This window comes from Vipera ursinii, assembly GCF_947247035.1.
Source record: "Vipera ursinii genome assembly, chromosome: 2".
NCBI lineage: Eukaryota > Metazoa > Chordata > Lepidosauria > Squamata > Viperidae > Vipera > Vipera ursinii.
Window position 1 is genome coordinate 172,175,181 of NC_139513.1, and position 12,379 is coordinate 172,187,559.

Below are 12,379 nucleotides of genomic sequence, written 5' to 3' on the forward strand. Positions count from 1 at the left end.
TTTTAAAAAAATACCAATTTAGTGCCCATGTGTCAGGAATATCACTGCATCCCTTTGAGATTGCCCTGGTCTGAAGTTTAACCTAAAGAGAGAAACAATCCGGATCTAATCTTTCCTCTTTTTTGGTACTTGCCATACACCAAAAGATTGGCATTTTTTTCTACAGAGTCAAGGGTGGTCCAAGCCAGGCAGCTGTATGTTCCTTGATCAGAGTAGTCCACGTTGGTGACTGTCAGGGACATGTCACCAATGATGTATCTAGGGAAAGACCAACGGTCAGAGTAAAGTTAATGCAAAAGTCCTTTGAACCCTAAGCTTTTATTCAACATGATTGTGCTCTTTGAACTTACTTGTTATTGTCATCTGATTCTTCAATATCTTCTCCATCTAGGCGCCATTGGATACCACGCTTCGGAATACTCTCATCAAACAGTACCTTGCAGTAGAACGTCACACTCTCACCTTGCTTCTTTTCCATGTTGATAGGTCCCTCTTCAATCTGTGTGGCTCCTGCAATAGGAATGGAATACTGTATTGTAGCCTTTCCACCCATGAAGTCTTACTGTGGGCATCTATTGTCCTCTCATACATTTATCCCACTTGGCTTTTTTTTAATCATTCTTCAGCATGGCTTGAATGCTCCTTAATACAACTATGACTGGCCCAAGACATTTTCCAGCTTGAAAATCTCAGCAGCAGTCCCTCATTTTCACCTTAAGGAAGTAAAACGTGATTCCTTCTGCTGAAAATTTGTCCTGCATTTTTCACAAAGACTGTCTACTCAAAACAGACTGAACCACAAACAAGGCAACATTTTAGCCTAGCATATGCCTAGAAAGGAGCCAGAAAAAAAAACATTTTCAACCAACCTGTTTATGCTACTCTTTTATTAAGTTCACATAAAGCTTAATTGTGCTTTACTCAATTGAGCTAATTTTGGGTTTCCACAATGCATTGAACCACAAAGGATCCTTGTGGGCTGAAGTCACACAATTTGGTAGGCTGAAATGTTGTTAGTTGCTGATCTATGGTTCAGTGTATTGCATAAACAAATCATTTCACATTTGACAGCATCACAGTTCTCTAAAACATCCATTACATTGGGTCCCAAGTAAAACTGCCATCTACTTAATTTTAAATAAAAGTCTTCAGGTCACTTTCCACATGAAGAGATTATCTTTAAGCCATTCTCCACACTGGAGAAAAGACAATGCATCTTTAGGTACAAAGAATTTATTGGCAAGCATAAATAAACACCAACTCATTCTCTTCCCAGGAGTGATATGAACGCTCGGAAAGTCTTTCCAGATTAAAAGCTTAGTCTGATGCCACAGGCAGATGGCATGGCAGAACCTCATTCATGTGGGCATTGGTAGGGGGGGCAAGGAGGAGACAAATGATGAAATAAGCATCACAACATTGTATTACAAGCTTTTGATATTTATTGTCATCATGTCATATGCACGTGTGTAAGGAATAGAGTATCATGACATAATGCTCATTTCACTGGATTTTACAGATGCCTCTGATGTTTTGACCAATAGTAAAAAGTCTGGCATAACCTGCCACATCCACTTATGAAGTGGAATGTTGGGAGAAAAACAGTTTTAGAGGATTTAGCTGAAAGCTACAGTACTTTGTTTCTGGTTACTTCCTTCCTCTAACATCTCTTATGGCCAACTATTTTCTCTCATATTTCTCTTTGATTTAATGCATAGTTGGAAAATCTGATCTTACCTTTGACAACTAAGCGGGCAATGATGGAGACATTGTTTTGATCATTCTCAGCCAAGCATGTGAAGTTTCCTGCATCTTCACGTCGGACTTCCTGAAGTTTCAGGGATCCATTTGTGAATATAAAGGTTCGTTCATCTTTTAGGGCAGGGTTCATGTCATCCATAAACCTGGAAAATGAAAACAAGAAAGGGGTATGACAAATAGAGATCTCTCCACAATACCCACAGTGCACTTATTTTTCAACACAATCCAGCTCCTAATAATTTTTTCATATATAAGATGTTTAATTGCCCTTAATTTCTTTTGCTTCTTAGGCCTTTACTGTATTTTGCCTAATATTGCTTATCCCAAAAGAGAATAGAGCAATAGAATATATATGTTTGTTTTTTCTTTCCCTCGTGTAACTTCTGCAATTTCCCAAATATGCTAATAGTATAATTGTGTTTTTCACTGGCCCAATTCTCTTCCTCCATTGGCACTGGCATTTTGCCCATTAGTCTGTTATTTGAGAGAGCTAGGCTAGTAAAATCCAAACAGGCATTTGATTTTTCCAAGTACAAATGAAATGAGTGATACTAAGAGAATTTTGATATATAACTGGGGCCAAATAAACAATGTCAGAGCAGCTATGGACAAAACACATTGTGCTTTCTGAAAATGACACAAAACAGAAACTGTACCACTGCACTTTAGGTCTGGGCGCCCCAAATGTCTTGCAATGTAGGATCACTATTTGGTTCTCCACCACAGCATACTCTATGCCATCTGGGGTCAGGATCTCTGCTGGCAACCCTGGAGTAAAGCAAAAAGGCCAATGAGTGTAAGGCAGGATACTCATCTCCTCAAGAAACCCTCCCTAGCCCTAAGTCCTGTTAACACACAGTACCACCCCAGAAGAAGGGGATTGTAAGTCAATGGAAAACAACCAGAGGGGAAAAAAGTCTGCTCTCAGCATATTCAGGGGTTCTTTTAATGCCATGATAAGCATTAAACACATGCTGTAGTCTGGACAGATGAGCCAGAATAGCAGGCAAGAATACTGTAAGTATTCTTCTCATTAGCCTGTTAAGTTAAACAAACCTTCACTTTTTAATACATTTCCTTCCTTCCTTTCCTTAAGTTAAAGGCTTCTGGGAAGAACCATTGCTAGACCCACTAAGATGACTACCCACTTCCTCAGTGGGGTGCTATCTCCAATGCCACATCGTGGCATTAATTTGGAGGCAAAAGGGGCCTTTGTTATTGTAAGGTCTTTCTCATCAGGCCTGAGCAAAAAAAGTCTGTACATAATTTATGAATACCGAACGCCATTCCCTGGAAAGGTGACTGAACTGCAGACTTCATACACACTCCTATCTTGCTACTGGAGGAATTTTAGAGTGAAAATTGAAAGGTTGGTGATGTGATAGAACAATTGGAACAGCCTTTGCTAGGGTTTTTTATATATAGTAATATCTTCCTGTCCTTTGAACAGTGAGCAGCCCCATTTTGATTCAAAGCAGAGAGATGAACTTACAGACAACAAGGATGTATGCATTGGCCAGGAGACTGCCGTGCTTATTGTGGGCTTGGCACTGGATAACAGCGGTGTCATTGGGTTGCACCTCACTGAAGATTAAAGCTCCTGATTGAATCTTTCTTCTTGGATCTGGCATCACATCTGAAAAGCAGCCAAGAGTTTAGGTCCAGGAGCTAAGGTGGTATGGTAGCTGTTAAATACTGGGTTCGTCGCTTCAATGACGAGAGAAGGCGAGTGAGTTCAGCAAAGATCATGGTTTATTGCTTGCAGGATCTGAACTGAGAAACAGGGCTGCGAATGCAGCAATTTATACCCTGGCTTCTAGGCGGCAGCCAATAGGTTTAAAGCAACTTATTGCCACCCTAAAGGTAAAGGTAAAGGTTCCCCCGCACATGCGTGCTAGTCGTTTCCGACTCTAGGGGCCGGTGCTCATCTCTGTTTCAAAGCCGAAGAGCCAGCGCTTGTCCGAGGACGTCTCCGTGGTCATGTGGCCGGCATGACTAGATGCCAAAGGCGCACCGAACGCTGTTACCTTCCCACCGTAGTGGTCCCTATTTTTCTACTTGCATTTTTACGTGCTTTCGAACTGCTAGGTTGGCAGAAGCTGGGACGAGTAACAGGCGCTCACTCTGTTACGCGGCACTTGGGATTCGATCCACGAAACTGCCGACCTTCTGATCAACAAGCTCAGTGTCCTAACCCACTGAACCACCGCGTCCCTTTATTGCCGCCCTAGAGGCAGCCAATGATGGCGCTGGAGACAGGTTGTCTGAGGAGCTGGGAGCCGTTAACCAGCTTCCCTGCTTAAGCAACCTTCCAGTGATTAACCCACTGGTGTTCCCTTAACAAGACAAAGCCCAATACATTACACCCCTTCCCCCTAGAATGTACAAACATTATAACAACAAAAGGAAAATGATTACAGCAATACAAATTTACAAAGTACAACAATAGTGTGTACATTTACATGTTTCCATCCTGTCTAATACAGATGTTTCCTAGTTAGCAGCACAGTCATGATACAGATACATTATAGCTCCATTATTTCAAAACAAAATCCTGTAGATATGCAGGAGGTTTGTGAACCCTTGTGGAATGCCTGGGGGACCCAGGCACTTCCTGGCCTACCAGCTTGCCCGCTGGGCTGGGTAGATCAGTGTCTTTAAGTTCAAAAGAGTCTGGTTGACTCTGAAATCTCTGGCTGGCCCTTCCAGGTTGGCCCACCCCAGAGTCAGTTTGCTCTGCAAAGTTAGCACAGCGGCTGTAGTGTTCTGGTTGGCTTTCTCCATCAGGGGACCCATGTTGCACTCCTGGGCTTTCTTCCACTCCGGCCACTCCCTGTTGCTCTGGCTGCTTGGACCCTCAGAGCCAATGGATTGCTCGGCCTGGCTGCTGGTTTGCAGTTCGTGGGAAGGACCTGTGACAAAGTCCTCGCTTTGTGGCCGTTCTGGAAAACGCTTCCTAAGCTGATTGATATGGTGATGGACAACTCGCCCACCCTCTAGGCCCACTTCATATGAGAGAGGGCCTGACGTTTTGGTAATCTTGGTGGAGCAGTGGGCTAATGCCTCCTTAAGTAACACCAGCTGCCTGCAATTAGTGCAGGTTCACATCCCACCAGGCTCAAGGTTGACTCAGCCTTCCATCCTTCTGAGGTAGGTAAAATGAGGACCCAGATTGTTGGGGGCAATAAGCTGACTTTGTAATAATGCCGCCTGAGATGGGGCCGAAAGCCCTAATAAGCAGGCATATACATAGAATGAAGGCTATTGCTAAGCACATTGATTTGTGCTTTAAATTGTAAGCCGCCCTGAGTCTTCAGAGAAGGGTGGGATATAAATGGGATTAAAATTAAAAAAATAAATTAAAATTAATCTTCCCTGGCACCCACAAGTTCCCATGCCCAAAGTTCCTGGCCCACACCCCATCGCCCACTTGCAGCCCCCTCAGGGGTTTTGGGCGAAAGGCCTCAGCTGCCACCGAGTCTGGGTGCAGCCTGTCCAGCTTTGTGATTAGGCGCTTCCCCCAGAGCAGCTCTGCTGGGCTTTTCCCTGTTGCCGTGCAAGGCATGGAATGTTGGCAAAGCAAAAAGTCGGCCAGTCTGTGGTGCCAGTCCCCAGTCACTATATGCCTCAACGACTCCTTTGTGATGCGAACCATACGTTCGGCTTGACCATTAGTAGATGGGTGAAATGGAGCCGATGTCGCATGCCTAATGAGGCTTGCTCTCAGGAACGCCTGAAATTCTGCCACAGTAAATTGGGCCCCGTTATCAGACACTTTGACGTTTGGCAGCCCGTGCGTGGCAAAGAGTTTCCTAAGCACCTGGATGGTCCTAGCAGTAGTCATGTTTGCGACTGGTATAACTTCTAGCCATTTAGAGTGGCTGTCGACCACTATAAGAAAGAGCTGTCCCTGAAAGCCAAGGTTTTCATGCGAACAATATCCGGATGACCTTCATGAAGTGATTGCAACACCCTGTCTCTTAGTGAGGTGGGAACTATGACCCTGTTCCCCCAAAGAATACAACCCTTGTGAGCTTAGAGCTCGTGTCTCCTTGTAAAATAGCTCTGAAACTCAGGACCTGGGCTTTTATCCAGCCATCCTGTGTGTACCCAAGATAGCACTCTACTTAGGGTCTTGTCTGCTGCTGTTTCTGCAGCAATGTCCCCCACATGGAGGTGAAACTCCAGCAAGTCCTGAATGGACAAACATGGGCCGCTGGGTCTGGGTCTGGTTCGATTTGAGGCAGTGGAAGTCTGCTCAGGCCATCTGCATGGCGCATATCCTTGCCAGGTTTGTGAATTAGCTTAAAAGTATAAGCTGATAAAAAAATGGATCATCTAAGCATCCTAGGGGATAAAATGTGGGGTGTCTGTCTGTCTGTAGTGAATAACCACAATAGCGGTTTATGGTCTGTGAAGACCGTGAAGTCCCTGCTGTATAAATAGTTGTGGAATTTTTTTTATTCCAGCAACTATAGCCAGTGCCTCTTTGTCAATTTGAGCGTAATTATGCTCGGCGGAGGACAGTGTCCTTGAATAAAAAGCAATTGGAACTTGAGTTCCATCTCTCTCTAAGTGACTTAGGACTGCACCCACCCCGTATGGGGATGCATCACATGCTAAGCAAACTGGCTTTGACTCCTTGAAATGAGTGATAGTGGAACTAATGGACAGAAGGGCCTTCAATTCCTGTAAACTCTTTTTGTGAACTCTTGTCCACTTCCATGTAGCATTTTTATCCAAGAGCCGGTGTAGCGGCTCTGCCACTGTGGCCTTGTTAGGAAAGAACACGTGGTAAAAATTTAGGAGGCCTAGGAATGCCTGCAGCTCTCCTTTTGTTTTAGGGCTGGGTGCCATCTGAATGGCTTTTACTTTCGACTCAGCAGGGTGGATGCCATCAACATCAATGCGAAACCCTAAGAACTCAGTTGAGGGGCCTCCAATATTGCATTTATTATTTTTAAGCTTGAGGTCTGCTTCGCACAGCCTTTGCAGGACAGCTGTAAGCCTCCTTGCAAGCACCTCAGTGGACTCACTGGTGATGAGCACGTCATCAAAATAGGGGCAAACCCCTGGAATGCCCTTGAGTCTACGTTCCATGATGCCCTGAAAAATGCCGGGGGCTACACTGACCCCAAATTGCAGGCATTTTACTTTAAACGCCCCCCTATGGGTTACAATAGTCTGTGCCACGGCTGTGGCCTCATCAACAGGGAGCTGCTGGTAGGCCTGAGCCAAATGTAACTTTGCAAAAATGGTGCCACCCTGCAAAGATGCCAGGATGTGGCTTACTACCGGTACTGGGTATGCATGCTGTTTGAGTGCACAGTTAATTGTGCATTTGTAATCTGCACAGATTCTGACCTCCCTGTTGGCTTTAAGTGGCGTTATGATTGGGGTCTCCCAATCACCCCCATCTACTGGCTGCAGTACGCCCTGTTCAACAAGATTATCTAGTTCAGCATCTATCTTGTGTTTAAGAGCAAATGGAACCTTACGAGGTTTAATCCTGACTGGCACTACGTTTGGATCTAGTTTAAATGCTATTGGCGGGCCCGTGTATGTCCCCAGAGCTGAATCAAACACATCTGCAAATTCCTCACATACTGTCGCTAGACTCGCGACTTGTGTCCGGTCGATCCCGGTTACTTGGATGCCTAGTGCATCAAACCAATCGAGCCCAATCAGGCTCGTTCGCTGAACCCCTACTACGACAACATCCAGGTGCCCCGAAAACCCCTTAAATTTAACGGCTAGGGTGGCCTCACCCTTGACTGCAACTCTGGCATTCTGAAAATCAGTTAATACTATATGAGATGGCCTCAGCTTGGCCCATCTTTTACTGCGACCACAAATAAAATTAAATGTTTCAAGGGAAATAATGGAAAAGGCGGAGCCTGTGTCTAGCTCCATCTTGCAGGGGACCCCTTGCAGCTCCACCTGAAGTCTATACTTTTGGCTTAATCGGGTGGCAAGCCCCGGTACGGCAAATGCTTCTGTGGCTGGAGCAAAACCCCACACTATACTGTCCCGGGGCCCCAGTACCTCTCCTGGTCAGATCTTCTGACTGGCGATTTGATGGCCGGTCCCTCTGGTGACCTCTGCAGATGGATGCGATGTGGCCCATCTTTCTACAGGCCCAGCACGTGGCTGTCCGGAACCTACAGTCCAAGTGTTGGTGGCAGCCGCCACAACCTGGGCTTCTAAGGAAGGGATCTGCCTTGTAAGTGGCCCCATGTTGCTTGTTGCTGTGACACTGTTGGTCATGGTGTCTGTGTAGCTTGTCGATTTCTGTGTTGTCTTCCGGGTCTTCTGTGTGTTTGGCGTCCTCGTGGTGGATGGCTTCTTCGCATTGTGTAGTTTTGGCGGGCTGCATGGCTCGTACGGCCCCACCGGCAGCTTCGTCCGCCATGACTTCCTTCAGCGCATCTGGGAACGACAGAGTCTCTTTGGTGAAGAGCTTTTGCTGTAGCTCTCGGTTTCGGAGACCGCAGACAAACCAGTCCCATAGCCTCTCCTCGACGTTGGAGAACTGGCACAGGCGTGCGGCCTGCCTCAAGGCTGCGATGAACTCAGACGCGGTTTCACCTGGTTGCTGGACTCTGCTCAAATGCATAGCATCAAGCGATTACCAACAGCTTGGGCTGGAAGTGGTCTCCGAGCTTTTTCTTCAAGTCCGCGAATGATACAGACTCCAATGGCGTTGGCGTGAATAGGTTCTCCACTATGTCGAACATTGCTGGGCCGCACACACAGAGGAGCATGGGGGCCTTCAATCTGTCCTCGGTGACCTGGTTCACTAGAAGGTAGTTCTCGACCCTGGACAGGTACGAGGACCACCCTTCTGGCTGAGTTATGTTGAATTCTTCCAGTTTTCCAACCTTGGCCATTTCTGCTGGTCTTCGCAGCTGGTGCTCTGCATCTTTGAATCCTGCTCCTCTGTTGCCCAGGGACTGGTCCTCTGGGCGCGTGGTTGCTAGCGTGGCTGTGCTAGCCGACTGTAGGGGTGTGTGGAATTGCTTTTCCCGCCAGGCGTGCGCTGCCTCTCTCCTAGTGACTCTTCAGCTCAGTTGGAGGAGCAGGATCCCACCTTCATCGCCAGTGTTAAATACTGGGTTCGTCGCTTCAATGCCGAGACGAGGTGAGTGAGTTCAGCAAAGATCATTGTTTATTGCTTGCAGGATCTGAACTGAGAAACAGGGCTGCAAATGCAGCAATTTATACCCTGGCCTCTAGGCGGTGGCCAATAGGTTTAAAGCGACCTATTACCGCCCTAGAGGCAGCCAATGGTGGCGCTGGAGATGGGTTGTCTGAGGAGCTGGGAGCCGTTAGCCAGCTTCCCTGCTTAAGCAACTTTCCAGCGATTAACCCACGTGTTGTTCCCTTAACAAGACAAAGCCCAATACACTGCAGTAGCCTTCTGCTTTTTCTCTGCCTTTCTTCTCACCCATTCACTCACCTTTCAGAGGAGTCCCATTTATGCTCCATGACACTTTTGGTTTAGGTTTTCCATCAACTTCGCAGTCCAGGCGGACATTTTCCCCTGGTCCATAAATCTGACTCACAGGCATTTTGATCCAGTATGGAGCAGCTGAGAAAAGAAGACCGGATGAAAATAGCATCCATTAAGACAAAATTAGTTCACTACAATGAGGAAAATGAGCTTCCTAGGTCTATTTTTATATAGACTAACACAATGCTCACTTTATAATGAGTTATCCTCAGACTCCCTTTCTATTACCTCTCAGATTTCAGTCGGGTATATAGGCAAGTAGATGCTTTATTTGTTTTGAATCACCATGCCAACCAATAATTTGAGAGTCTGGGAGAGGGGGTGTCATCATACAAAACACCTAGAGGGCAAAAGTGGCATCCCCCTTCTTTTATTAATTCTTCAAGGCAGGAAATTCGTCAACTAGGAAATTTCAATTGTTTCAAATAATTGTGACTTTAGCTTTTGGACTGTGTATGAAATGACTGAATATAAAGGGTTGTATTATACATGTTTGCATGGCAACATCACTTTGCAAATTCTAGAATGGTGGAGTTGACCCACAGCTATAGGCTGCTGTTGGGGAAATTGTGTGGTTCAATAAAACACTGTATAAAGATTTGCTAAGCTGCGGTGTGTGTAGTCCTTGGAATGCAAAAAAATGTGTTCCTTGCTAGCAATCACTGGTCTTAAGTTTAAGCCCTAAAAGCATGGAATATCAGGATAATAATTGAATAATAATATTGTTTTTATTTAAAAGGGAGAACAACCCAACTGAAGTTTGGAAAATTAAAATACAAAGCATTTGCTTAAATTTTCTCCAATGAATGCAATGGAGTGCTAAGTTTGGGCTGGGTTATAGCTAGCATGACTGGTTAAGCTAAAAATTTAGGTTTTTATTCACAGTCAATATTTTAGTTATATTTTGTTTTACACCACCACATATATAGAGCACTGAGCTGCTAAGATCTGTGGGTTGGATTACCCAGCTCTTATCTTGTTGCTTTGCCACTAAAATTAATATACAGGCTGATACAGGCAAAAAGAAGAAAAAAGACCCATGTTTGGGTCGACACAGGGTGTTCAAAAAAACAACAACACTTAAGACATATCTCTTCCCCTAGTCTCAGCTGACCAAGCGAGAAAGAGCCTGTGGCCTAGAGGTTAAAACAACTGCCTAACATGCAGACAGCCCAGGTTCGAATCTCAGAAGGGTGTGGCTGACTGATGAGAGCAAAAAAGCTTGAAATAGCTATATCAGTCTCCCTTTAATTCTGTTTGCAAAATCCAAATTTGGTACAAAACGATTGTTGAAGTTGCAACTGCCATCTGTGGACGGCCCTAGTTTGGGGGCTGATACAGACAAAAAGAAGAAAAAAGACCCAAAAATGGCCCTGAGTCCTACGGGAAAGGGCGGTATATAAATTCAATAAAATTCAAATTCAAATTTGGGTTGACACAAGGTGTTCAAAAAACAACAACACTTAAGACATTACATATATGTAATTGCAAAATGATATGGCCTCATTTAATACAGTCATGGATGACTAGTATAATTGACTAAAAAAAGATGGCTTTTAGGTATACAAAATTATGTTAAGAAATTTTAGAAACTTCCATCTTTCAAAGTAAGCTGCCTTATTTAATATTTTGCTATTAATGCAACTCCTTTCCCCACTTTCCCAAAACATTAAAAATGGCTGTTGCCTCCCTGCTTTTTTCCACTCTTCCTGCTAACATCCTAAATCACAGTATATGACATAATTACACTGTGCCACCACTTGATCTTCTGCACACAACTGAATGTCATTCAATGAGAGAAACACAACCTAATAACGTCACATCAAATGGTAGGCTATAGGAGTAAGCAATTTGGAGTGACATTATGTTTGTAACATTTACTAATCTCACCATAATCTTTTCTCAAAAGAGAAATCTTGCTAGGTGCCAGTTTGACTACTCAAAATCTTTCCCGTTTTTTTCCCTATCAGGCCCTGCTGGAGTAAAATTGTGGAAATACCCTCAACATTAACGGTGTAGGTGTGGCGGATGCTGCCATGCTCATTACGAGCAATACACTGATAGTCTCCATCATCATCCTCCGTCACTCTTGGGATGTAAAGGGTTTTATTGTAGTTCTGAAAGGTCACCCCGGGTGAAGGGTTCAGTCTATTCAGGTGGATCCATTCCACCGACGGTGTAGGGCTGCAGAGAAAGGAAAGAAGAAAAAGAACGTGTATAAATCTGGCTTCTAATTCAGTTGAATGTTACTGATCTAAGTCACTGCTTAAAATGACGTTGTTCAGTTAAAAAAGGACTTTATTTGAGAATACTTTTAAAACATATACAAATTGAAGATGGGAGAATTCATCATCTTAGAAGAGGCATCTTTCTCTTGTGCATAAAGCAGAGGGGGGATACTTGCATTTTGTGAGATTTATGGAAACTTTTTTCTTGTTTTTAAAGAATGTATTTATATACAAATTTATTTGTAAAAGAGTTGCCTTTATTACCTTTGAAATTATTTTTTCCTTAGATCTCACCAGATGCATCTGGATCAAGAGAGTAGTACTAGTGATAACACTTAAATCAGTCCTTTTTAAAAGTTCTTTTCCCCCCACCCAACTTAGCACTCTTTGGATTTCTTGGATTCTAAAGTTCATCATCTAGATCCCTATAGGTTCATTGTCTGGGGATGACAAGAGTTGTGGTCCAACACATCTGGAAAGTGCTAGATTAGTGAGACCTGACTCGGGACATGATTAATTATCTCATTGATTTAAATGCATTTGGGGTTATTGTAATAGCAATAGCACTTAGTCGTATATACAGTACCACTTTACAGTGCTTTAACAGACCTCTCTAACCAGTTTTACAGAGTCAGCATATTGCCCCTAACAATCTGGGTCCTCATTTTACCAACCTCAGGCTGAGTCAACCTTGAGCGGGTGAGAATCGAACTGCCAAACTGCAGGCAGCTGGCAGTCAGCAGTGCCAGCACGGCTGGATGGAGAAGTAGACGATATTTCAGATGATCAGCCCACCACACACTCAGCTCCTACCACATTCATTTTATGTTCATAAGAAAGCTGTGAAGTAGTTTGGCCTAGAGAAAATGTGAGCTTC

At 44.3% G+C, this 12,379-nt stretch overlaps 1 protein-coding gene across 1 annotated transcript in view; it reads right to left on the minus strand.

Annotated features, from left to right (window-relative positions):
* L1CAM (L1 cell adhesion molecule) overlaps positions 1 to 12,379 on the minus strand; it is an 80,386-nt gene that overhangs the window by 51,747 nt on the left and 16,260 nt on the right. Inside the window, exons 7-13 of the mRNA XM_083355811.1 lie at positions 11,274 to 11,458; positions 9,221 to 9,352; positions 3,254 to 3,397; positions 2,418 to 2,529; positions 1,738 to 1,904; positions 351 to 510; positions 130 to 258 (exon numbers count right to left, since the gene is read on the minus strand). Coding sequence (XP_083211937.1) covers positions 130 to 258; positions 351 to 510; positions 1,738 to 1,904; positions 2,418 to 2,529; positions 3,254 to 3,397; positions 9,221 to 9,352; positions 11,274 to 11,458 — 1,029 coding nt within the window. The remainder of the gene's footprint in view (positions 1 to 129; positions 259 to 350; positions 511 to 1,737; positions 1,905 to 2,417; positions 2,530 to 3,253; positions 3,398 to 9,220; positions 9,353 to 11,273; positions 11,459 to 12,379) is intronic.